The 24,601-nt window shown below is 39.4% G+C and overlaps 1 protein-coding gene across 1 annotated transcript in view; it reads right to left on the reverse strand.

Annotated features, from left to right (window-relative positions):
* The window catches only part of kalrnb (kalirin RhoGEF kinase b), a 134,743-nt gene that overhangs the window by 66,542 nt on the left and 43,600 nt on the right, over window positions 1-24,601 (reverse strand). The window contains exons 11-17 of the mRNA XM_036569987.1: window positions 23,223-23,414; window positions 18,148-18,317; window positions 15,876-16,050; window positions 13,857-14,052; window positions 5,977-6,143; window positions 4,097-4,216; window positions 1,120-1,338 (exon numbers count right to left, since the gene is read on the reverse strand). Of these exons, the coding sequence (XP_036425880.1) occupies window positions 1,120-1,338; window positions 4,097-4,216; window positions 5,977-6,143; window positions 13,857-14,052; window positions 15,876-16,050; window positions 18,148-18,317; window positions 23,223-23,414 (1,239 nt within the window). The remainder of the gene's footprint in view (window positions 1-1,119; window positions 1,339-4,096; window positions 4,217-5,976; window positions 6,144-13,856; window positions 14,053-15,875; window positions 16,051-18,147; window positions 18,318-23,222; window positions 23,415-24,601) is intronic.

Below are 24,601 nucleotides of genomic sequence, written 5' to 3' on the forward strand. Positions count from 1 at the left end.
AACAGTATGTATGACATACTCTTATCATTATGAATCAACAAAAACAACACTAAAGTCCACTGCACAGCTTAAAACTGAAGTAGCAGCCGTCTTACCGTCTGAATTCTGTCCAAATTTTTGTGCAGTTCATTGATAACACTAATCAAAAAAGTATAGTTACTTCTAATACTTGTTAGCTACAACAGCCAAAATTAAAGATGCAAACTTCAGACACTAAGGCCCAGTAACATTCCTCCCTCGCCCCCACCACTTAGCCTTTAGCCCTCCGTTTTGCACGTTCACACCTAGGAGTAGGGTGTCCCGATTTTTGTTGAGATGGAGAGGCTCCAAACAGACTGTTATGAGAAAACAAGAAAAAACACCAAGATGGCTGCGCAAGCAACCAAAGAAACCCACAAATATGAGTACTTTCTCAGTTAAAAAATGACTGTATTAACAAAGTTCAGTGTCGTTTCAGTGTATTATGGTCCTTTTCTTCATAACAAGCATAAAAAATCGCTAATAGTATGCTAATGTCTCGTTATCTATGGCTACATTCGCCGTTCCACCTTAAATAGTCCAGCAGTTCTGACGCCTGAAGCGCCAGAATGTAACTGCTGCTCTATTTAAGGTGGAACAGGACAATTCGAACAAGAAGCTGGCTGACAGATGACTTCAGCTTCATATCACTGAAGAATTGGCGGCGGGCGATAATAAATAATTATTGCATGTACACTCTTTGAAGACATATGTTGCCCTACATGTAACTAAAGCCCAGCAGTGAGGTTGCTTTACCCTTTACCCTCCTCTGCTGTCACTGCAGACTGGCAGTGTTCCCTACAGAGCAGCGCTACTAGCCTGTTAATGAAGTAATGTTCTTTTTTATTTGAGGGTCCCATTTCTTAGGGGAAGATTTCAACCACTACCCGTTGTAACTCGGGTGATGATAGGGGTGAAAATAAGAAATGGGATTGGGCCTAAATCTTGGCTGATTATCACATTTAGGACAACGAGAAAAAGTGTGCATTTTATTGTCTCCTCTCCTTTCATGTGAAACTTCACTAAACACAGTCTTTTTTGCAATCCTCCTTCATTCCACCAGAGGGCAACACTGTTACAAAGACGCCCTACACGACCCACCTGTTCCGAAGTCTTATAGAAGGCCACTGAGGCGTTGACCAGCTTGAGCCTATCCTCCATCTTCAGCATGAGGGTCTGCCAATGAAGGGCCACTGTCTCAGCACAGGCACGCACGGCGTCCGGGTCATAGTGTCCAGCCTGCAGCATCATCTCCGCCCTTTGCTGCAGCTGCAGGGCACTCTGATGGGTCCGCTGTAGGGAGTCCGCATGGAGCAGAGACTGGAGATCAACAGAACATGGGTTAGTATTTAGTCAGCATTTACCACATCAAACAAGTTTACGGTCCCTGGTAAAACTGTCGTTTTATGTATGTGGTGAACTAAATCTGAAACAAAACCTTTTCATAAGTTATCATGTTCTAGTGTTGATTTAAGGTAACATGCTTCCAAAATGTTCTACTTCTTTTAATCAGAATTGTATTACAGATTTCGCTCATATCTTTGCATTTATGTCTTGTTCTAAATGTCCTTTATGTACCTTGTAGTAGTTTAAAATTTGCCTATTTACATAAAATCCTGCTTTTTCTGCATGTTTGCTGCTATTATGAATCAATAGACTGAAGTTAAAAATATATATATACTTCTTCTATTTTATTGTTCTTTTTTAATTACTATTTTAATTTTATTACCACCTGCTCTCATAATTTGTTCCACAGAGTATAAAGTAATATGTTTGGTCATTTTCAGGTTCTTTTTTAAATGGTCTGAAATTTAAAAGCCTACACAAACAATGAAATCCTTGAAAACACACTGCATCACATCCCCTTTATGCGTACTAGTAAGAGTTTCATCTTCTGATCTCTGGTTGTTTGGGTGATCTGAGCTGGAAGCCGCACTGCCCTTCAGAGAGCCAATTAAAGGCGCAATCTGTGAAACGTCCTCTTCAAGGCCAATTCAATTACTGATAAAGCGCTACTCCACTTTTTTAAGAGAGCATGCTTTATGAATGGAGCGCGCAACTTCCTTGTTTAACTACACAACAGAGAGCCTCATTCTGAGGATGGCTCGGCACTCTGGGAAGTGTGACAACAATTTTAACCCTAAGAGTTTCGGTACCACTTAATTATTGGTCTTTGCATCGTTAGTGCTTTTTTGGCCTTATACGAGTCGATCCATCTGTCTTCTGCGCTCAGAGGGGAAATGAACAGCCATTTTCTGACCTACTGCCAGTCTGGAAGCAAACAGAAAACTGAATTTATTTTGATTAAATGATGAACCTGTAGCACTGCAGCATTTCAACCCTGATTGAATCGGTGCTGTGTGGCAAAGAGAAACGTTTGGCGTGTGCTCAGAGTTGCTCTTAAGCACCCTCACATCTGATTTAAACAAGCTGTCCTTAGTTCTAAATTATACGTGGCAATTTACCAAATTAAACCCAGTTGCCGTCTGAGCTCCTCATATATTTGCTGAGTGATGAAGCAGCAGAAAGTTAAGGCTGCACTGTAAAGTTCTTCTAGATAAAAACTTTACAGGTAACACTTTGATGTGCGTAAGTGTTTCCACAGGACCTAAACGGTATTAATAACATCAGACATATCAGAAAAGTACACGGCAAACAATGCTGTGGAAATTAACATCATATCAAACCTCTCAGAGTGAGAGAGCTGATTTAACATCATTCATGTCTTTCAGTGACTGGGGTTAGGGAAATGGGGGTGTACCCTAAAGCAAAGTAAATATTTATAAATGTTTAATATATCTTTAAATTCATGCCTCAGGTCACTAGTGATCTGTGAACTCCCCCTCAACCTTGCATATTTTTGGCAGCCACTTCCCCAATATCCCTTAGCCTTTCTGCTGAAGAAGCTGCCCTACAGGTTCTATTTTGAGTTTTGATTCAATTTTTTTCTTTGTTCTTTTTTAAGTACAAAATAATGTGTAAACGGTAAGCCAATTCACCATTTAACAAGTTAAAAAATTCTAAAAAATCTAATATTAACACATCAAAATTCACATTTTATTAGTAATAATTGTATTTTAGCAGGTTATTTCTCAGTTCGCATTAGTAAGAATTGATTGTTTTTTCAAATCATTTTAATTAGAGGATCAATTTTTAACTAGTATAAACAAAATTTTAACATGTTCACTTATCAAAAATAAAAATTACATTTTGATAAAGCAAAATTATATTTATTACATATATAATTAGCAATTGATTTCTAAACAGTGAAATTTGGCTTTTTTAATTGTAAAATTGTGGATGTTAAAATAAACCTTCCTGATCCAACACGCAAAGCTGTTAATGAAGTTTTCACTACAAATAAAACATGTATCAATATGTCAAAATAAAAACTTTTTTACACGCTAGAATTCTGTTTACTTTAGCTTGACATTAAACACAAAACGTACTCCTGTAAGAAAGAAGGGAACAGCTCTATCAGTGGCCAACCAAGGCCATTAAAGCTAGGCCTTCAGTTTGGACTATAAATGTCAAAAAACATTCAAAAACCTGGAAAAAGAATAATGCTAATTTCTCCTTATGTCCCTATGGCATTCAAGTAGCATGTTAGCTACTTGCTAACAGCAATTTACATTAATTGGGCTGTTGTAGATTAACCATAGACTGTAAAAGAGATATTAACATATATAGCAGATCAGTAAAGAGCTCTATCATAGAGATGCTGCTGCTCTTTTCTATTCCTAACATCCGACTGAAATGCGTTGGACAGACATTGTAAAATGCACCGTACTTGCAGTCAGTGATGTATCTTGGACTTCCAGAAGGCCTGGAGTGATGTTTTTTCTCTCAGAACTGGTACTGCCTATTGCTAATCAAATGTGATTGGTTGATTACCCTGAGGTGGTTAATCTAATGTCTGAGGCCTTCAGTTCAGCTCCTGCAGTCCTAACAAATGGGAGAGCTTGCTTGGCTGTATTCACCCAGATGCCATGAAGAAAAAACATCTGGACTGGCTAATTTTATTCCGGCCGTTTGATGAATTTAACCCTTTTGTTTCCAACCAAAACTGTGCTGTTACCTCGATGGCGAGCTGAAACTGCTCATGCTCTCTCTGCAGCTGCTCTGCTTCAGACAGAGATCCAGCATTCACCGTACTGGCCGTCAGCATAGACTCACCATTACGGATCCAGCCCAGCACCTGGACACAAGACACACTCATTACAGCACATACACATACACATATGCATCACTAACTTTATACATACAAGGTGCGACAACAGTAAAGGTGTGTTTAATAGAGTGGACAGTGATTGTTTAAAAACTCCAGCAGTACTGCTGTGTCTGATCCACTCATACCAGCGCAACACACACTCGTCAACACGTCACCACCATTTGAGTATCACTGCAGTGCTGAGAATGATCACCACCCAAGTAATACCTGCTCTGTGGTGGTCCTGTGGGGTCCTGACCTTGATAAACAGGGTAATGGGAGGCTAGTAAAGTGTGCAGAGAAACAGATGGACTACAGTCTGTAATTGTAGAACTACAAAATTCACCTACACGGTAATTAGACTTGATAAAATAAACGAGTGTAGACACAAGATAGGTGTACCTAATAAAGTAGCAAGTGAGTGTATAGATGTGTTTTACACACACATGCACACTGTATTCACTCCCAACTGAAAACCCTACATCTAATCTGTGCCCAGCAGCCTGATAATGAATGGTGAAGTAACACTGCATTGGACTCTGTCAGAGTTCATAAACACTCGCTGGCTTTTTAATAGGGTAGAATAAGCTGGGTCTCCTCTAGTTAGTCTTCCTAGCTAAAGCCTGAGGAGACAGACAGAACAATGCTTTGCAAACTGATTAGCTTCTGTGCTATGCAGGACGGCAAACTGTAGCCCACGCAGTATAAGAGAGAGTGTGTGAGAAAGACCGAGAGAGAGAGACAGAGGACAGGGATGTGGAGAGAGAGAGTGAAAAGGGATGTACAGACAGAGAGAGGAGGAGAGAGAGAACAGGGAGGTAAAGAGAGAGAAGAGACAAAGAGAAAACAAGGATGTAGAAAGAGAGGAAGAATGAAAGTGAGAGAGAGAGAGAGAGAGAAAACAGGTAAGTTAATATTGAAAGAATGGAGGTAAAGATAAGAGACAGAACAGGGGAGTTGAAGCAGACAGAGAGAAAACAGAAGGAGGTACAGAGAGAGAAAACAATGGGGTAGGGAGAGGGAGGGAGAGAGAGAGAGAGAGGGAGAGAGAGAGAGAGAGAGGGAGAGAGAGAGAGGGAGAGAGAGAGAGAGAGCATATGGAGGTAGAACCATAGATGGAGAGGAAACTGGGTGGTAGAGACAGAAAACAATGAAGAAGAGAGAGGTAGGGAGAGAAAGAGAGAGAGAGAGAGAGAGAGAGAGAGAGAGAGAGAGAGAGAAAGAGAAAGAGAGAGAGAACAGGGAGGTAGAAAGAGAGTAAGTGGGGTGGTAGAGAGAGCAAAAAAGAGAACAGAGAGAAAGAGAGAGATAGGGAGAGAGGGAGAAAGAGAACACAGGAAGTTAGAGAGAGAGAACAAGGAAAAAGAAGCGTTGGTAGAGAGAGAGAAAACTGGGAGGAAGAGACAGAAAACAACGAGGAAGAGAGAGAGAGACAAAGAGAGAGAAAGAGAGGGAGAGAGAGAGAGAGAGAGAGAGAGAGAGAGAGAGAGAGAGGAGAACTGCCAAAGAACAAAACCATCAGCTGGCGTTTACACTCAGTGTTAATGGCATCAGTCTGAAGCTCAAACAGCAGTGAGTTTCAAGCAGTGAGTCTTTAATCTTCTGATGCATGAGTTTTAAAAAAAAGAACAACAGCTGTGCTAGAAAAAACATGAGAGTGGAAACTAAACTATCAGCAAAATAGGCCAGGTGTGAAATGAGGTGCATTGTATAGTGTGCTCCACAAATTGTGAAATACACACACGGACCTGTTTGACCTCGGCCTGTAGGTGGCGCAGCTGTAAACACTGCTCGAGGCGTTTGTGTGTGTGCTCAGCGCTCAGCTCCAGCTCGTGCTGTTTCTCATGCAGAAACTCCAGAAGCTCCTGGACCTGAGCAGCCAAGTCCACATCCTTCTCTCCACTCAGCTCCATACCTGCATCACACAAACACAAACAGGGACATATGTTTATCACAGTGTTTGGAAATACAACATGCAATAAGAAACCAGTTCGATCTTCTGAGTGGTGCAGCCGTCTAAGCGTTGGTCCTGTCATCAGGAAACCAAGAGCTTGACCTCTGGTGATGCTACAGCCGTCCATGGCCAGGAGTCCAAGAGAGCATGATTGGCCTCGCTCTGTGGGTGGGTAGGATTGATCACTCAACATGATGCTAGTCAGTGCAAGCGTCTGTTAGCTAATGTACCAGAACTGGCGGTTGGAGTTTTCCTCTGAGCGCGTTCGGCTGTCCAGTGATGCTGCGTGAGCGGCAGTTCGAAAAGATGTGGTGGCGCTTCACAGGCCTCGGAGGAAGCCTGTGCTAGCTGTTGCCGTCTTAGCGCTGGTAGTATCATGTGATTGGGGGAGTCCTAGCTGGTGGATGTAATTGGAGAGGACTAAATTGGGTAGGAAATTGGGGAAAGAAAACTGTTCAGTGCAGTCCATAAGTAACTGGACAGTGGCAATTTTTCTGTTTAGCTTCTGTAGTCCAGCACATCTTCGCAGAGAAGTATGAACTGTTTTCACAGTAGGGGGTTCTCACTACTCCCACACCTTAATCTTAGCTAATCCGAGTTCCCCTGTAACATTTATGGGGAAAAATATGTAATTTGATTATTTTAATTAAAAATATTCAAGTCGATTATCCATTCCATTATGGCCACAAGGGGGCCTACAGAAATAATTAAAGTTCAGACTGTCAGCTGTAGGCAATGTTCACACCTGTTATTGCCGTCCATCTCAAGTGACCTGACCGAAACAGGGCAGTGAGATGTAAAGTCACCTAGTATGTCCATGCGTCTCGAATGCGTCTCCAGTGACCACTTATGGTTCGATTACGTGACTGAAGGAGGGATTCCGTGCTCATTAACTACATCAGTATCTCGCTGTGTCTGCTGTCAGACAAACTGTCCCATGAGTCTTTGCTCATGTAAATGATGTTACAAACATTTAGATCGCATGGAGCACTAACACAACATGTAAACAAACTGGAGCGAAGACAAAGAGAGACGCTATGCAGCTGCTGTGATGACACAGTAGATTAAGGTGGTCCTCTAATGCTGTCGGGGACGCATCAAGGCACTTTAGCACTACAAATGTTATGTAGTCATAGGACTCAGTGACCACTTCTGAAGGTGGCGTGAGTTACTCGATCATAATGCATCTCCAAAACGGACTGGACACTGTTCACACCTGTACTTCTTTCTGTCCGCTTGAGATTGGACCACCCAAGGCATATGTTAATGCCAAGTGTGAACAGAGTATGTCATCAATATCTTGTGCTTACTATAGGATTTTCTCACATTTCAGGTTAGCAAATGTAATTGGACAGCTGTTTCTTGGACAGCTTGGTCAGTGCATAATTAGTTCATATACAAGAGAGCTAAAAAAAAGACCTCAAAAGAGTTCACTCAAGATTTAGAGCTGTCTCTCAACTTGAGAAGCAAAAGAAGTCTCAATGTCAGCAAAAGGCAGAACATATTGAGAAAGACACATGACTGAAAATGATAACCAAAGTATTACATGTATCAAAATCAAGTGTTTGGTACATTGTTAAAACCAAAACTGGTGAGTTTAGCTGCAGAAAACAACCTAGATTAATTATTACGTGTACAAAAGCCTTTTAACTCCAATCCAAGCAAACATCTCAAAACAAATTGTATAATGGACACACCTGGAACTACGCAAGCGAGTTTTTCACAGCCAAGTCACCTGGGGCCGTATTATAGAGACTTCCTAGCTTTTTGTCTTCACTTAAGATCTGACAGGTCAGGATCAGATTTTTCACAGATTTGTTATTACAGAAGCAAATCTTATCTTGATTTAGGAATCTTATCTTACAGCATCTTATCTCAAGTTGACAATCAACGTACACCTACCTTGTGTCTACACTCGTTTATTTTATCAAGTCTACTTACCATATAGGTGAATTTTGTAGTTCTATAATTTCATGTCTGTTACCTAGCAACCAACCATAAGCACACAGCTGAAACGCAAACACGTAAACAAAGTAATTAAGCTAGTTAGCCAGGCAGCTAGCTACCGTTACTGACATACAAAAAAGGTAAAACAAAACTAAAGCGCCATAAACTGAAAGTTAAGAATATTGTGACAGCTCTTCGTGCTGTTTTCAGAGCGCCGCCACTCCACAGTTTCAGTTTCATTTCCCAAACACTTTAGCCGAGTGCGCTTATGTTATTTCTCCTAATAAAGTGACACACGTTCAGCTCTGACTCTTCATTTTTCACCACCATCACTGTAATATTTTATCTGACAAACTTTCATTAACATTAACACATGAAGGTAATAAGAGGGGGCGGTGGAGATTGTGTGTCTGCAGCAGCCAGGGTTTTTAAAACACTGTTAAAAAAACCCTCACAAGTCAAACCTCAGTGTATATAAATGTACCGTCTTTATGCTAGTTATAGTGAACTATGCTGCCTGACACTGCACAAAACAATAGAAACAGACAGTTAAAACAGAAGTTAAGACAGTTCTGGGGTTTATCTTAAAGTTAGGACAGAATTTAGGAAAGTTTGTCTAGTTAGGATGTTTCTGTAATATTGTTTTTCTATTGGGAGTTAGGATAAGATCATGATCTTCTGTAACAGCATCTGTCCTAAATTCAGTCCTAACTAAAGTTGTCACACAGAAGTTGTGACGAAGCAGATAAGACTTAAGAAGTTTCTGTAATACGGCTCCTGATCCGAATTGTACTAATCATGTAACTCACTGAGGACAGACTAGACCTAAAAGCCTTCAAAACAAGACATCATGCAGTCATTGATTACAAAAGATTCCAGTACTAAACATGACAACTTTATTACAGATTATGTTAATTTGACCAAATACTCATGGTGCTGTGGAATGGACTATGAATACAGACTGTGATTCTGATGGTTAACCCAACATAGATTTAATCATCCTCAAATTATAGCTGTGATTCTGCACTTCAACTCTTAAATCAGTTTTCATTTCATACCTAATGTTCTAGTACAACCAGAATGAATTATTTGTATGTACAGAGTGCACTAAACACTCCATTAGCCAACAATAAAGAACTTAAAGAGAACACTTTAACCTACAAATTAAAGATGGATGGACGAATAGATATATTCAACTCACACGATTCCTAATTGGCTAATCTCATGTGTTGGAATGCAGAGCAATCCAGCAGGGGGTGCTGTGCTGTGAGCACTGATAATAGCTGAGAGTAGCCAAGTGTCCTGACTGGCCGTCCAGCCTGCTCCATGTCATCTCTGTAAGTGATCGTTATAGGATGTGAGAAGCAGGAGAGAGAACACAGCACCCAGGTGAGCTCTCATGCAGAGAGAAGGTTTAGTCACCACAGAGTGACCCAACTTCCCAGTGGAGCACTAAACACACACAATGTTGTCTTACATTCCATCATGAGGACTTCCTTAGGTTTCTATGGATTTTTGAATTACTCTAGCCAAGTAATACTACACCGACACCTAAACCTACCCTTAACCCTAACCGCAGTATCCAAAAGGCAATTTTTTTGCACTAGTTTTCCCAAAAAAATGTAATTTGTGGTAAAAACAACACATGCACAAGTGAGGACCAGTAAAATGTCATGTTGTCTTAACAATGTGAGGACATGTAGTCCTCACAAGGATAGCAAGACGAGCACACATACCACATGTGTATAAAATGTGAACCATAGCAAGACGTGTGTGTGTGTGCAACTGTGTGTGGTCCAGATATTTGTAGCAGTGTGTGTGTGTGTGTGTGTGTGTGTGTGTGTGTGTGTGTGTGTGCGTATGTGTGTCTGTGTCTGCTGAAGCAGAAAAGGGCATTTTAACCCGCCTCCACTAACCCTCATTTCACCCCATTCATCCCCCCACAGCTACCTGCCTATGGGCAGCAGGATGCAGTCTCCATGGCAACCGCACACTGGGCAACGGGAGGCGGTTCCCATGGGAACGTTATATGTGCATGACAGGGGTGGCCTCTGCGGTAGCCTGCGCATCCTCACGGCAACCCAACTGTGAACGATGGAGCGTGTCCACGGCAACCCGGTGGTGACTAGCGAGGGGCCTGTCGTCATGGCAACCTTGGTATAGAGAATGTTAAGGGGGGGGTGTGTTTCCATAGCAACCCCACCCCTGCACACAGTAAGAGAGAGAATTTTTTTTCACTCCCATTTCTCTCTCTCATTCTCTCTGCTATTACTTCGATACATGTCACTCTTTCTTGTACTCCACCTACTCAGACTCTCCCTCGCTCTCTCGCTCTATCTGTTTCTCGCAATTGACCTCCCCCAACCCCTCGTTTCACGCCTATCTTCTTAGGAGGTTCCCAAACACCCCCAGTATTGCTGGCCAAACTGGAGGGATGTACCTGGAACTCAAGGAAACCCTGAGTAGATGCAGCATTGAATCATTCAGGATCTTTGTCCTCTTTACTCTTTGAAGTACTCTTTGATTTCTCTTTGAAGCTGTAGTTATTGCTAACAATAACAAATGGATGTTGTAATGTTATATCATTACCCAGTTGTGCATCATTGGAACATAAATACCGTAGGATAATGTAGTGGTTAACATTATTGCTCTCTAATTGCTCTGTAACATGATTACATTAAAGACGCACTCTGGACAAGAACGCCAGCCAAATACACAAGTGTAAACGTAAATAAGCAGATAAACTCTGTTGAAAGTGTTTTTAAAACTGTCAATCAATACCACATTTGTGTTTATTAGTAGAATATGATGAAATGTTGTGCAGCAAACATCCTTTATATTTTTGCCATTTTGTCATTATTCAGTATTGAAATAAACATAAATGTAGCCACAAGCAGCTACTTGCAGGGTCCAAGCTGGCTTCGCAATTAGGCCCAACATGGCTATTTTGGCTAATACCCTCTTGTGATTGACCAGTTCTAATGTTTTCAAATTCCTGCAGAACTCTAATTAGGCATGTTTTTATAGATCTCCTAGAACAGAGGTATTTATTAAAATTCAATAAGGTCCAGGTAAAGAAAATTTCCTCAAGCAAAGGTCCAGAACATCATAATGTCCAACTTGCATTATGACTCAGTGCCCTATACTGTTTACTGAAGTAGCCTAGTAGTTATGTCAACATCTTATTTAGTCAGCAACTGAATGTCAAATCAAATGAAGTACAATTCAGTAATATTTCAGCAACATCAGTTTTCTCTTTTTAGAGCACGTCATGTGAAATAATCTGACTCACTTTCTTCTCCGACTGCTGTGTCTCGCCTCGTCTCTCCCCTGTGTGTGCGTCACTCACTGTCGCAGTGCTCATCATAATGCACAGATCTGATTGGCTGAGTAGCGTCACGTGCGATATTTACAATGCATGTGATTGGTCTGTGAGTTTCCCGGGTGGCTAAAGTGATAGCGTAAAGGCTAGAAAGGTAAGGCCGATCAGAATAGGACCACCCGGTCGAAATTAAAGAATTCTTCACAGTTTATCAGTTACAGGTCCAGGTCCGCATAGGACAGTCTATCGTATCATAGCCTACAGTATCTATAGGCTTTAGCCATTTAGAGCAAATTATTACCTTGATGAACTGTTTTGGTATCTTTGGCTGCCCTTTATTTTAAAAAGCTATTTTTTGAATAGCGTGACAGACTTTAAATGAAAATCTATTGCTTGTTTGGTGTGCTTATTGATAATAATCAGTTTATAATGTTTTGAATTTGATTCATGAGTCAGTTTGAAGGGGTGCAAATGAACTGAAATTTTGGCTGCCACTTACTGTAAAATGCAAATAGACTTTATCTTTGATATTTTCATAGTAAGACAGACTTTAAACCATGATGTCATGTTTTTTAGGTGTACTTATGGATAATGGCCATTTTATAATGTGCTGAATTTGACGTACAGTTTGGTCTGCATGATTCATTTTAGTAAACAAGAAGAAGAGAAAGAAAAAGAAGAAAAATTCAAACAATTAAAATAGGTTTTTTAGCACTTTGTAAGTTGCAGATAACGGAGTCGTAAAAACTCCACCCAGACAGAATGAATAACATGTTGCAGATGCACGTTGTTAAAAACGCAATATTTTTTGATAATTATTTACTTACAGACTCTTTTTGTTTCAAAACCAGTATTGAGATGATTGGGTATAAACTGTAGTGTCTTTTTCAAACATTTGTAGGAAAATGATAGAAATGGTCCTTGAGGCTCTTTTTGTATACCATAAGAAGTGTAGATTAACACTTCACTGTATCAGGCTGATTGGGGCTGAGCTTGTGTGCCTGAGTAGCAGGAGGGACTACTACCTATTGACCATGTTTCATGTCTGTATGACTTACAGTTTGGTCTGCACGATTCGTTTTAGTAACAAAGACGAAGAAAAAGAAGAAGAAGAAGAAGAAGAAGAAGAAGAAGAAAAATTCTAACAACTGCAATAGGGTTCCAGCACATTGTGCTTGGACCCCTAATAAGTAATTAATCCTGTACTTAGTAAAGCAAAACACTTGTAAATAAAAAAAACAGTTACTCTAGACTTCAAAGAGTAAAACCACTCATTTCTTCTATGTACCATCCTCCTTTCTGACCCACCCTCTCCTGATCTACCTAATGACTGTGCTTTGACTTTTATCAGAAAGGACAATGTCTGAGCAATGTTACTCAGGACTACAGCTCACTGCAAATTAAGAACTAGATGGTAGATGACAGGAACTAGTGAAACACATTACAGTACAGACCCAGAACTCAGGCATTAAAAGAATAAGGATAATAAGGAATGGCCAGAACAGCAGCATGGCTGCTCAGGGACTGGTGCTGAGTTTACTAACAGGGATTATAACAAATGTACATTTTGCACTTTCTAGTATGATGCGTTCTTGCCTGCTCAAATCCACTGACATTGCAGTATCCAAAACTGGCTGTCCACTTGCAGCAGTATCCTAATTAGGGCTTTAAGGGCTAGTCCTGTCACTCAAAGGAGTTTCCCATCATATTCTACTCCAGAGAATTTCAAGGACAGAAGAAAGACTTTGGAAACAACAGCAACTCTTATAATGACTGGGATATACAACTTTCACAGCTTTCTATTATATATTATCCAAGCCATCAAATGCTTTCCATAGAAGTTAAAGTTTTCATTCACTGTCTGCTTCTGTGTGTGTGTGTGTGTGTGTGTGTACATATCTCCTTTGTTTTGTTTATAATATACAGCGTTTAATGCAGAAATCACTTTATAAACAGCCTTTGCTTATTTGGTTACAGCTTGGATAATGCTAATTTCCACTAACACCTCTAAGGGAACTGTGCCAATTCTGCCAAAAGTGTGGATTCTAAACATTCAGTCAGTTTGTGTTTGTAAATAGAAGATGGCCCTGAAACAAATATAAAAAATCAGTAACTCTTAGTATAAATAAATCAAATGAAAATGTAATTTATTAGGTAACTATGTTATTAATTATGTAATTACATACATAATTAAACTGAAGGCTTATTATTCTGTTACTAATCTTCAGTGTATTTATTCAGTGGTTGCTATAAATATATATATTCAGCAACTATAAAACTAGCTATAACCAGCTACAAAATGAATATAGTGAACTGAACTGTGGGCATATTTAGTGTCTCTTTAATTGCAATGGGTAAAATAGTATAGAACACAGAAACAACACTTAATGTGTAAGTGCTCTCACCTGAAGCCTGCACCTCCATGATGTACTGGTGCAGGTCCTGACCCTGCTGGATGACCTCGTAGGTCATATTGTTCATGGCCAGCTTGCGTTCAGTGTGGCGATGGAGCCTCTGCTCGGCTAATGAGAGATCCTCGGTGTTATAGTCAGACGCCTGCCTCAGCAAATCCTGCTTCCAAGCGTCCAGTTCACCTGTTACCTGAGGGACAGCAGACAGGACAGAAAAGATTAATTGTAGTAATTCATGGACTCTCACACACACACACACCTGTACAAACGTACTAATCTGGACACACCTGTGCATCCACACACACACACTCACACACACAAATACAGACACAGTCAGGACACAATGGGTCAAAAACTGAAAAAAGCTGACAATAAACAAACACAGTTTCCACAAAATATGCTTACTCAAATTACTACTGTATGCAGGGTACAATATGTGACATGAAATTCAAAGTCCTAGACAAGTGAAAATGGTTGGTCATCCAAGGCAATAAATTACATCCTTTTTCAGTTATACTCTGCAGTTTGGCATTATTATTTGTGAATTTCTCTGTCATCTCCATAACTGCGGCTACAGATTGTGTTAGTGTGCTAGTGAGGACCCTTCATTCTGCTTCTGTAGTTTTGCTGTATTTTGCATATTGTCGCTGTCCAAAGAAAAAACAAGTATCTCCAAAATATCAAATCAAAATATACATTTACACTTACGGCATTTGGCAGACGCTCTTACCCAGAGCGACTTACAATCTGATCATTTTTACAGATGGGGGATTGAACCCCAGTCTACAGCGTAGAAGGCAGAGGTGTTACCCACTACATTATACCAACCACCAGTTCCAATCACACTGTCACATCATAATTAAACAGGTGCGAAGGTGAGTGAAAATCTTAGGTGCGTAGCCCCCTTGTAGAACTTAAATACAAAAAATATAAGAAAAATGAAAAATATATGTAGTAACTTTACAGGATAAGGCAAAAACACTCTCACCTTTCAATGTAAGTTAAAATAAAGAGGTTTTATTCCAAGTGATTTTAGAGCATTTTTTATTGGTCGATTCATCATGAAATTTTCCCAGAATGTAAAGTACAGCTTGCGTGTTGAAATGATTTAGATGAAAATCGACAAAAATGGAGATACATGTTTTTTGTTGGACAGCAACAGTATTGAGCGGGATGTGTTTTTAAGTCTTATCAAACCTGTAGTGAAGAAGTTCTCGATTGTAAATCACATCTAATGTCCCTTGTAGAAGCAGTGATAAAGCTCCACACATACAAGACTTTTACTGCTGATCTGCTGCTGCGCAGTTTGAACGTGTCTGCACTGACCGCTGCAGGAGTGCGAAGAAACAGCAAACAGCATTTTTTATCACTATTTCTCATTTTTGTTACCATTAATTATTTGTAAAGTCTTTAATTTTTAAACTTTGTTGAAGGATATTTATACTTAATCATGGGATTTTTAAAATGTTCTTCCATTTTCTGTGGCCAAAATTTTGGTGGATCCATAAACCCAGCAGAGACACATATTCCCTAGCAACAAACATGCCGAGCAGCAAATTATGCAACTATTGTCTATCAGCTATCACGCAGAGCACACTTCCACAAACACACACAAAACAGTCACACATATAATGGACCAAAAATAAATAAACAAAGACTGGACTGGCAAACACATCTGTTCAAATACAGTGATGCTAGATAAGCATTTTGGGCTCTGGCTACCAAACTCAGAAAATATGCACACACAAATGCATACACACACACACACACACACACACACAAATTCATAACCCATTGTTCTCCACCAGCCCACCACAGACACCATTACACTTGAACACACACACACAAAAAAAACATGAACCTTCCCGCGCTACCAGCCCACCACAGACACCATTACACTTGAACACACACACACAAAAAAAACATGAACCTTCCCGTGCCACCAGCCCACCACATCCCACTGTTTTGACCACAAACACACAGACACATACACACACACACACACACACACACCTCCAGGGCGTATTGCTCGAAGATGCGCAGTTGGAGGAAGATGTCTAGCTTGATCCTGCGCTCGTGGAACAGTTCTTCCATATGGGCCTGCGCCTCGTCCAGCTGCTGCAGCACGCTCTCTATGTGAGCTACTGAGCTGGCGTGGGGCAGCCTGTTACTCGCCAACGCTGAGTCCCTGTACACACATATACACACAACCACATACACACCCACAAACATACACAACACACACCAATTAACAGACATCATAATTCTAGACTTTGAATAATTCAGAACCCTATTTATTTCCTATCGGTTCATGCTTTTAAAACTCCCTTTACTTGTGACTCACCTGCAGCTGGTCTAAAATGCAGCTAAGCTTTTGACTGGCTCTAAAAAAAGCAACAGCATCTGTCCTGTTCTGGCCTCCCTCCACTGGTTATAAGACAGACACAGAATAGAGTTTAAGCCACATTTCTGGCCTACTTTGTCTGTTTTCCATCTCCAGAGTTTTGAGCTCCTCTAACCAGTTGCTCTTAACTATTCCACAGTCTCGGCTGAGATTCAAGACAACCAGCCTTTTTCTGTAGCAGCCCCCAAACTATGGAACAGCTTAAGATCATCCCTAAACAGGCAGTTTTAATCCAATTTACAAGCTTATTTATTCTCCCAGGCATTTATGTCTTTTTAAGCTCCACTAAATTGAGTGGATTTGCTGTTCTGTCTTGTCATCTTTGATTTTACACTTTACTGTTTTATAGTTTTATTCACTCACGAATTTATTATTTATTTATTATTAAATAAATATAATTTCATTATATTTACTTTAACTTCCCCCAAACCCCACCAATTAAAACGGCATACCTAAATCATTACATACTTGCCTTTAATCACGTTATGTAATCTCCATCCGACTTGTTGCTTTTTCAGTGGTTTCTAACATTGTATGAAACACTGTTATCTACAAAAATGGACAAAAGTATGTTGTATGTAAAGCATGCCTGACCAAAACAGCTCTGACCTGACGAAGCCTTTTGTGTATCTTTTTATCAATTTTTATAGATAAGAGATTGACCTATAGCAGGACGTCTGCGATCCACAACTTCGATGTGATCATTTTTTCTACCTCAGTTAATGAGATGGCTGATGTTGTTTGGCAGCTACTGAGTGCTGAATGTGTGGCTGAAGACAAGAAAGTTGCAAACAGAGTTCTGGCCTAATTTGACAGGTTTAGGTACATATTTGTTATGTTTACTCTCCAAGTGACGGAGTAAACTGCTGGGTTTAAGGCTTCATTTGAAAGGACCTGTGAGTGTACAGCACAGAGTGGTAGTTACTCGCTTTCAGTTTTCACACGCTGCTGTATTTTCTTCGTTTCAGTTATGCTTGGTTTTCTCGATTTTCTCAGTCTGAGATAAGGTGGCTACTACACCCGTAGGTGGCTGAGCCTCAGGATCTTTGCTTTTGAAAGACCCTTCTAACCCCTTAAATGGCCAGGGGCCACCCAAGGTTTTATTACACACTTCCTAAGAATAGCGTAACCAGTTTGCAATGTCCCTGTAGTTGCTTAAAAAAAGCATTAATATGTAATATGTAGTATTAAAAGTTTTATTTTTGCAAACAATCAACATTATCTGTCATATTTAGCGCTGTTTGATTCCCAGCCAGGCAACCAGGGTCCTTTCTGAGTGGAGTTTGCATGTTCTCCCCGTCTTTGTGTGGGTTTCCTTCCACAGTCCAAAGACATGTAGTCAGGCCTACTGGACATGCTAAATTGCCCCAGGTATGAGTGTGTGTGAATGTGTCTGTCTGTCTGTCTGTCTGTCCTGCCTTCCACCCAATGACCGCTGGGATAGGCTCCAAAACCCCTCCGTGACCCAGAAGGATAAGTGGCTTAGAAAATGTGTGTGTAAATGTCTATATTGTAATGATTGTTTTGGCGCACTGGTTGAAAACCACTGTTATATAGTGTCAGAAACCAATTAAACACTTCTGTTTGAGGTTAATAGTTACTTAGCAACTCAAAACTTTGCTAATTGGTGGGACATAAGCTTCCATTACTTGTTAGCTATAATAGCCTCATAGTTTTAGTGCAAAACTAAAAAAGAAACTTGACAAGGGGGGAAATCGGGTAATTAATGATAAGCTGTAAAGACAACATGTTGGTGACTGACAAGCTGAGAAACTTAAGCAGTTATGGGTTCAACAAGAGCTAAACGCTTGTGATTCGGTAAACATGATGAGTATTGAGGTGTTAATAAGCTGACTGAAGCTGTTGAGTTGCTAATCTCACCGTAAGTGCTGGATGAGCTCCTCTCCCTCTTTAATGACATTGAGTGTGGCGTCCAGTGTGCTGCTCTGCTGCTGCTGGAACTGCCTGATCAGCTCTTGCACTGAGTCCACTGTCTCTGAACACACAGGCTCCACCAGACTCTTCTGCAGCTCCTCCATCCATGACCACAGCTACACAGAGAGAGAGAGAGAGGGACATTACAGACACACATAATGGAGGTGTAAACCTCTGATTTAACAGTGCAATATGATTATGATTCGTTTGGAAATTATGCAATGTATAATGAAATCTGATTTCATACAGATCATGAAGCTTTTCAATACAAAAAACAGCCCAAGCATTGGCCAAAAACAAGCACATACTTATTATTATATTCTATGAAATCTATGGATCTAACATTCCCATCATCACCTTCAGATTGATGCATCAGGACGCAGAAATACACTTTTACATCCCCTATACATTCACAATCAGTTCACACGGAGTACCAGTCAAAAGTTTGGACACACTCACTCAAAGAACGGGTTCCCTTATTTTCACCATTTCCCATGTTTTACTGTAATGAGTAGTAAGCTATGAAATAACACATAAGGAATTAATACAATCACTACAACACATACACAATTACTATAAACAGACAAATACAACCTTCTGCCAAATAGGAATATCTAGACCAAATCTACTTCACAAAACGCCTGGCCAGCTCAAACATATTAATGAGGACAGACATTCCACAAATTAGCAAATATCAACGTTTAGCAGCTAAAGCAAGTCAGTAACTTCAAATGTGTAATATTTCCTCAAATATTCACTTATTTAAGACTGTCACGATTCCCGGTTCTCATTCAGACGCTCATTCTGTTATGGACTCCACTTCCCAGAATCCTTTCATCTGTCATGTGACTCCATCAGCCAATCACAAGCCACCCAGCAGATCCCAGTCACCTAAATATTGATTACCATCACCAGTGTTTCATTGTATATAAGCCTGTCTGTTTGCACCATGTCTTTGCGCAGTATTGCCCCTGATCTGTCAGTGTGTACTGATCCGTTTTCTGTCTGACTGCTGCCCTGTTTATGACCTTGCTTTGTTTTCTCGTGACTGATTCTCGGATTTGTCCTTTTGGCTAAGTCTACCTGTTTGTTTGCTTTTTGGTTAAGATCCTCGCTTGTTTTTCTGACTCAGTTATTGTCTTTGTATTGTGTTTTGTTGATCTGGTGCTGCTCAGTCTGGTGTTAATCCTGTTACTTTGGTTCATTCTCCTTTTAATAAACCTTACGGTTTATGTTCTACCAGTGATTTAATTCTAGATGTAACCCTGTGCTATCCTCCCTAAACAAATCTACAATACCAGTCAAATGTTTGGACACACACATTCATAATGTGTTTACCTTATTTTCACTCATTTCCACATTTTAGGATAATAGTGAAGACATCAAAACTAAGAAATGACACATGACCAAATAAAAACTATGGTATATTACAGATTTTTCAAAGCATCCCCTGCCCCATTTTTCTTAATCCAGTTTTACACACTCTTGGCCACCTGGGGTGTTTTTCCAACAGATCTCAAGAAGTTCCACATATGCTGAGACAACCTGCTGGTTGTTGACAACTACATCTTTGGAAGCATTTCAGAAAATATTTTTTCAGAATGTTTTTTCTTGCTGTTGTGAAGAACTTCATGCACAGCTATTAACTACTATCTTTCTTTTCAAATCAAATTTAAAGCAATTAAGCATAAAGTACCTGATCAAATACAATCACGAAAAAATGCAACCGTGTTATTTAGACACCGAAGTTTGCAAACACTCAGCACCAATCAAGAACCCCAGCACCACTTCTCTTCCAAGTTCTAGTGTCTTTACTAAGTTGTACACCATGATTCTAGTTATTATTTTTCTTCATTCAAATACAGTAAAAAACATTGTCAGAATACTGAATCATGAGCCCAGTATTGCAAATCAAACTGTGGGCTTAGTGTATCAATACACTCCTCTATACACACCTTCTTCACAGAACTTTGCACAGAAAAACACAGACAAACAGACACACACACACACACACACACACCTGCTCCAGCATAGCAACAGCTACTAATCCTTACAGACAAAATCGCAAACAAGAAAAATCAGCAGTTTCTGCTGTTGCCCTGGTAACACAGAGTATCTCGGAGTGTGTGAGAGCATGTGCAGGATTACAGGGGCAGTAACTCCGCTTACTGTTCAGCGGAGATGCGATTATTGTTTGCAGGATCAGAACATTTACAACCACCAAATACGTAAAGCAGATCAAACACAGCGGCTGTGCAGGATAACACAGACATCCTTCTTTAGAATCACTGCAGCAGTAAACATACTGCTGCTCAAAACCACTGTGGTCAAAACCACCAGCTCCAATAAGGATATCATTGATATCAAAACAAATGGTAACTTTACAGGAGAAGATAGAAACATTCTCAAGATCTAATTTAAGTTAATGTAATGTAGAAAATAATAAGTTACGTTTTTTTATCCATTTGTTATGAAATTGTACACAATGTAAAGAGCCGAATTTTCAAATCGGGTTAAAAAAAAACACATGGATATACAGGTTTCATTACGACAGCGATGATTTAAGCATCAGTTCATTTCATAACATGACAAATTTCATAATAAATTATAAGGATGCACTGAAATTTCGGTTGCTAAAAATATTCAGCCAAAAATGTCAAAAAAAAAAAACCCAAAAAAATGGCACTTCTGGTTTACAGCTGAAAGAGAAATATGGTCAAAAGTCTTGACATAAAAACAAAACCAAATTTTTAATAAGCCTAAAACAAAGTATTAAAATCTAAGACTTTACACATAACTGGAACGGTGGAGAACATGAGAAACGGTCAGTTAAAAGGTTTGTTCCCTTCGCTCTCTTCTTCGCTGGTGAGCGGAGATGTGTTTAAACAGTTAGACCTCTATTCATGTTGGGTACCGAAAGGAGGAATTATATAATAATACATAATAATAATGATAATATAATAATAATGTTGGCTGACCAACTGTTCTATGTTGTGAAGTACACTGGATTTCGTGGGACTGAAGCCGGCACTAAAATAATTTTAGCAAGTTTATTTTTGACTGAAAATGTTTTTATTTCTTAAAATATTAATTTAATCATTTACAGTTTTTGGCAGAGTATTTTGATTTTGGTTTCGGCCAAGGATTTCCATTTCAGTGCATCACTAGCAAATTGTATTGTTGTATAAATATCTGTTTGTGTGTGCACACATAGGTAGACTTTGATACACTCACTGGTATTAAGTTGTAAATATTTTTTCTTCGTTCTTTTTCACTAGCAAACTCACTCTCTAAGCAATGCCTCGAGCAGTTAGTTCTAGTCATACAAGACCAGACTTCTATGTATGTGAATGGGGGGAGACTTCCAAGAATGAAAGCAAGCTAACATTTCCAAAAACTTTCATTTTTTAAATCTTGGGTAAAATCTGTCAATTTGTGGTCTTTGATTCAAATAAAAAATGCATTTTTCAGGTTGTTCCAGCTAATATATATATATATATATATATATATATATATATATATATATATATATATATATTTATATATATATATATATAAATATATATATATATATATATATATATGCGTATCTCCAAAACAAGGAGGAGCTAAGGTCTGACATCAATCTTCTCTATGGTGGTTGCAATGGCCACTGCTCTGATAATGTCTCTGTCACAAGGACTTTAGTAACATAAGTCAAAAACCAGTCAGGACTGCAGCAAAGACTGCTGTATCTTAAATCTGTGCTTGCGAAGAAAGAATGTGACAGGCTAAGCTTTCTCCCGGCTGCACCTTTTGCTAACTAGGTGACTGGCTTATAACTGAAAGACAAACTTCCTATAATACAGATGTCCATTGCAAAAATGTTAGGATTGCATGTGAAATGCATATAAAACAGAAAGCAGTGATTTGTTAATCCACTTTGAACTGTATTCAAACAAAAATAGAACAGGAAGAAGATATCTATTCTTTTCTCTTATCGTCTTCTTTGGAGTAATTGGTGTTTTTTGTAAATATATCGCTGTTGTCGGAAAAAAACCTTGTATCTCTGAAATGATAACTTTACAGGAGAAGGAAAAAACACACTTTACTTTTAATGTAAGTCAATGGAACCAGACGTTTTTCTGAATCATTTTGGGCCGTTTCTTTTGGTCCAATCTTCATCTACAAACAATGTAAAAGGCAACAGGCATTTTCAAACTATGTCAAAACCCAAAAAACGACAAAAATGGAGATACAATTTAAGACTGGGTACATTGTGAAATGTTCAAACAACATCTAAAACAGGTGATTCAATCATGCTTGGGTATAAAAGGAGCACCTACAAAAGACCTAGTCCTTTAGGACCAAAGACGGATAGAGGGTTGCCAATTTACCAAAATATGGGCCAGTGAATAATCCTACAGTTTAAAAATAAGGTTTGTTAAGTATTTCTGTGTGTAATCTCAAAAGAATCCGGAGAAATATTTGCACGTAAAGGAAAAGACTAAAAACTATTCAAGAACGCCTGTGACGATCAATCACTCAAAGCAGAAGTCGTATGTGAACAACATCAAGAAAACAACCAAGTCCTCTGGGCTTGAAGGGAAATGCAATGATGCACCGTGGAAACATGTATTGTGGTCTGATGAATCAGCCTTCCAGGCTGTCTATGGAAATAATGGACGTTGTATTCCCCGGGCCAAAGAAAAAGAGAACCATCCTGTCACCAGCATAAAGTTTAAAAGCCAGGGTCTGTCATAGTATGGGGTAACTTATACATATGTGAAGGCATTTCAACACTGAAACACTGATATGCTGCCTTCTAGATGTTTTTCTCAGGGATGCTTAATTTAACATGTCCCAAGATTTTTGGAACTGAGCTTTGTACAATCACTATGTGTTGGAAGCAATCCAATTCATATTTCAGCCAGTGAACTGTCACCTCCTCTGATAGTGCCGCTGGTTTAATGAACCACACACCAATTACTTCATCACAATCAAGCCTCCAAACCCATGCAGCCTCACAGCGTGTGCTTTACCTCTTTGGTGTGTGTGTGAAAGGAAACAGAGAGATCCAGCAGCAGCTTCCTCTGCTCCACTCGGCGTACAAACTCCTGAACTCTGACCTCCAAATGATGAGCAGCAGCATAGATCTCTTCAGGGTCACACTCTCCAGTCTGAGCCAATTGCTCCGCCGCCTCCAACAGCTTATCAGCATTAGTGTACGTGTTCTAGAGGAAGAGTGAGGGAGGGGAAGTAAGTGAAAAAGGAAAAGGAAAGAAAAATAAAATCATTTGTATGATTACACTGCAAATTTGACCAGCCCCCGTTTAAACATTCACAAACACACGCTATTATTCTCTCTCTCTCTCTCTCTCTCTCTCTCTCTCAGATACACACATGCATGTTTGCTTCTGTGTGTAGTCAAAAATATACTTATTCCCTCTGCACTATATATATATATATATATACATATATATATACGTGTATATATTGCTGCTGTTGGGACAAAACCTCATATCTCCAAAAAGGTAACTTTACAGGAAAAGTTATAATGTTCTTAACTTTTAATGTAAATAAATGGATAAATATTTTTTCCAAGTAATTTTGGACCATTTCTGCTGGTCCATTCATCATGAAATTTTGACACAACATAAAGGGCAACTGGCCTTTTCAAAGTATGTCAAAAAATGAAAAAGTGCATAATGCAAAAATGGAGATACAAGGTTTATTTCCAACTGCAGCGATATATATATATATATATATATATATAGAGAGAGAGAGAGAGAGAGAGAGAAAGAGAGATGTGTGTGTGTGTATCGCTGTTGTTGGAACAAAACCTCGTACGTCCATTTTTGTCTTCAGTTTTTAACATAATTTGTAAATGTCTGTTGTCCTTTACATTGTCTATAAATTTCATGGGGAATGGACAAAAAGATTTGTAAAAAATTCTGGTTCCATTGACTTACATTAAAAGTAAAGTATGTTACAGATATTGTCGCTGTCGGAACAAAACCTTGTAAATTGCAGCTGTTGTTTACGTTGTCCCCACGACCCAGAAGGATGAGCGGTTTCAGAAAATGTGTGTGTGTGTGTGTGTGTGTGTGTTTACATTGTGTCAGAAATGTTCCAAAACAACTTAGGATAACATTGATTCACATGGAAGTTAAGAACACTTTTTCTTCTCCTGTACAGCAGGTTTTTTGGAAATATAAGGTTTTGTTCCAACAGTAATGATGTGTAAGTACCTACAGGCACTAATCACTTTAACTAAGCCAAACTCTGAACCTAACCCTCGGTAAAAAAGGAAACGAAATGATTCTGCCCCTTCATTTAAGAACAAAACATCTTTTCTTAAAAGCACTTTATGAACAGACCTGTCACCTTCATAAAATTTTAGCTGAAGATTAACTGCCAT

Source organism: Colossoma macropomum, unplaced genomic scaffold (genome assembly GCF_904425465.1).
Source record: "Colossoma macropomum unplaced genomic scaffold, Colossoma_macropomum, whole genome shotgun sequence".
NCBI lineage: Eukaryota > Metazoa > Chordata > Actinopteri > Characiformes > Serrasalmidae > Colossoma > Colossoma macropomum.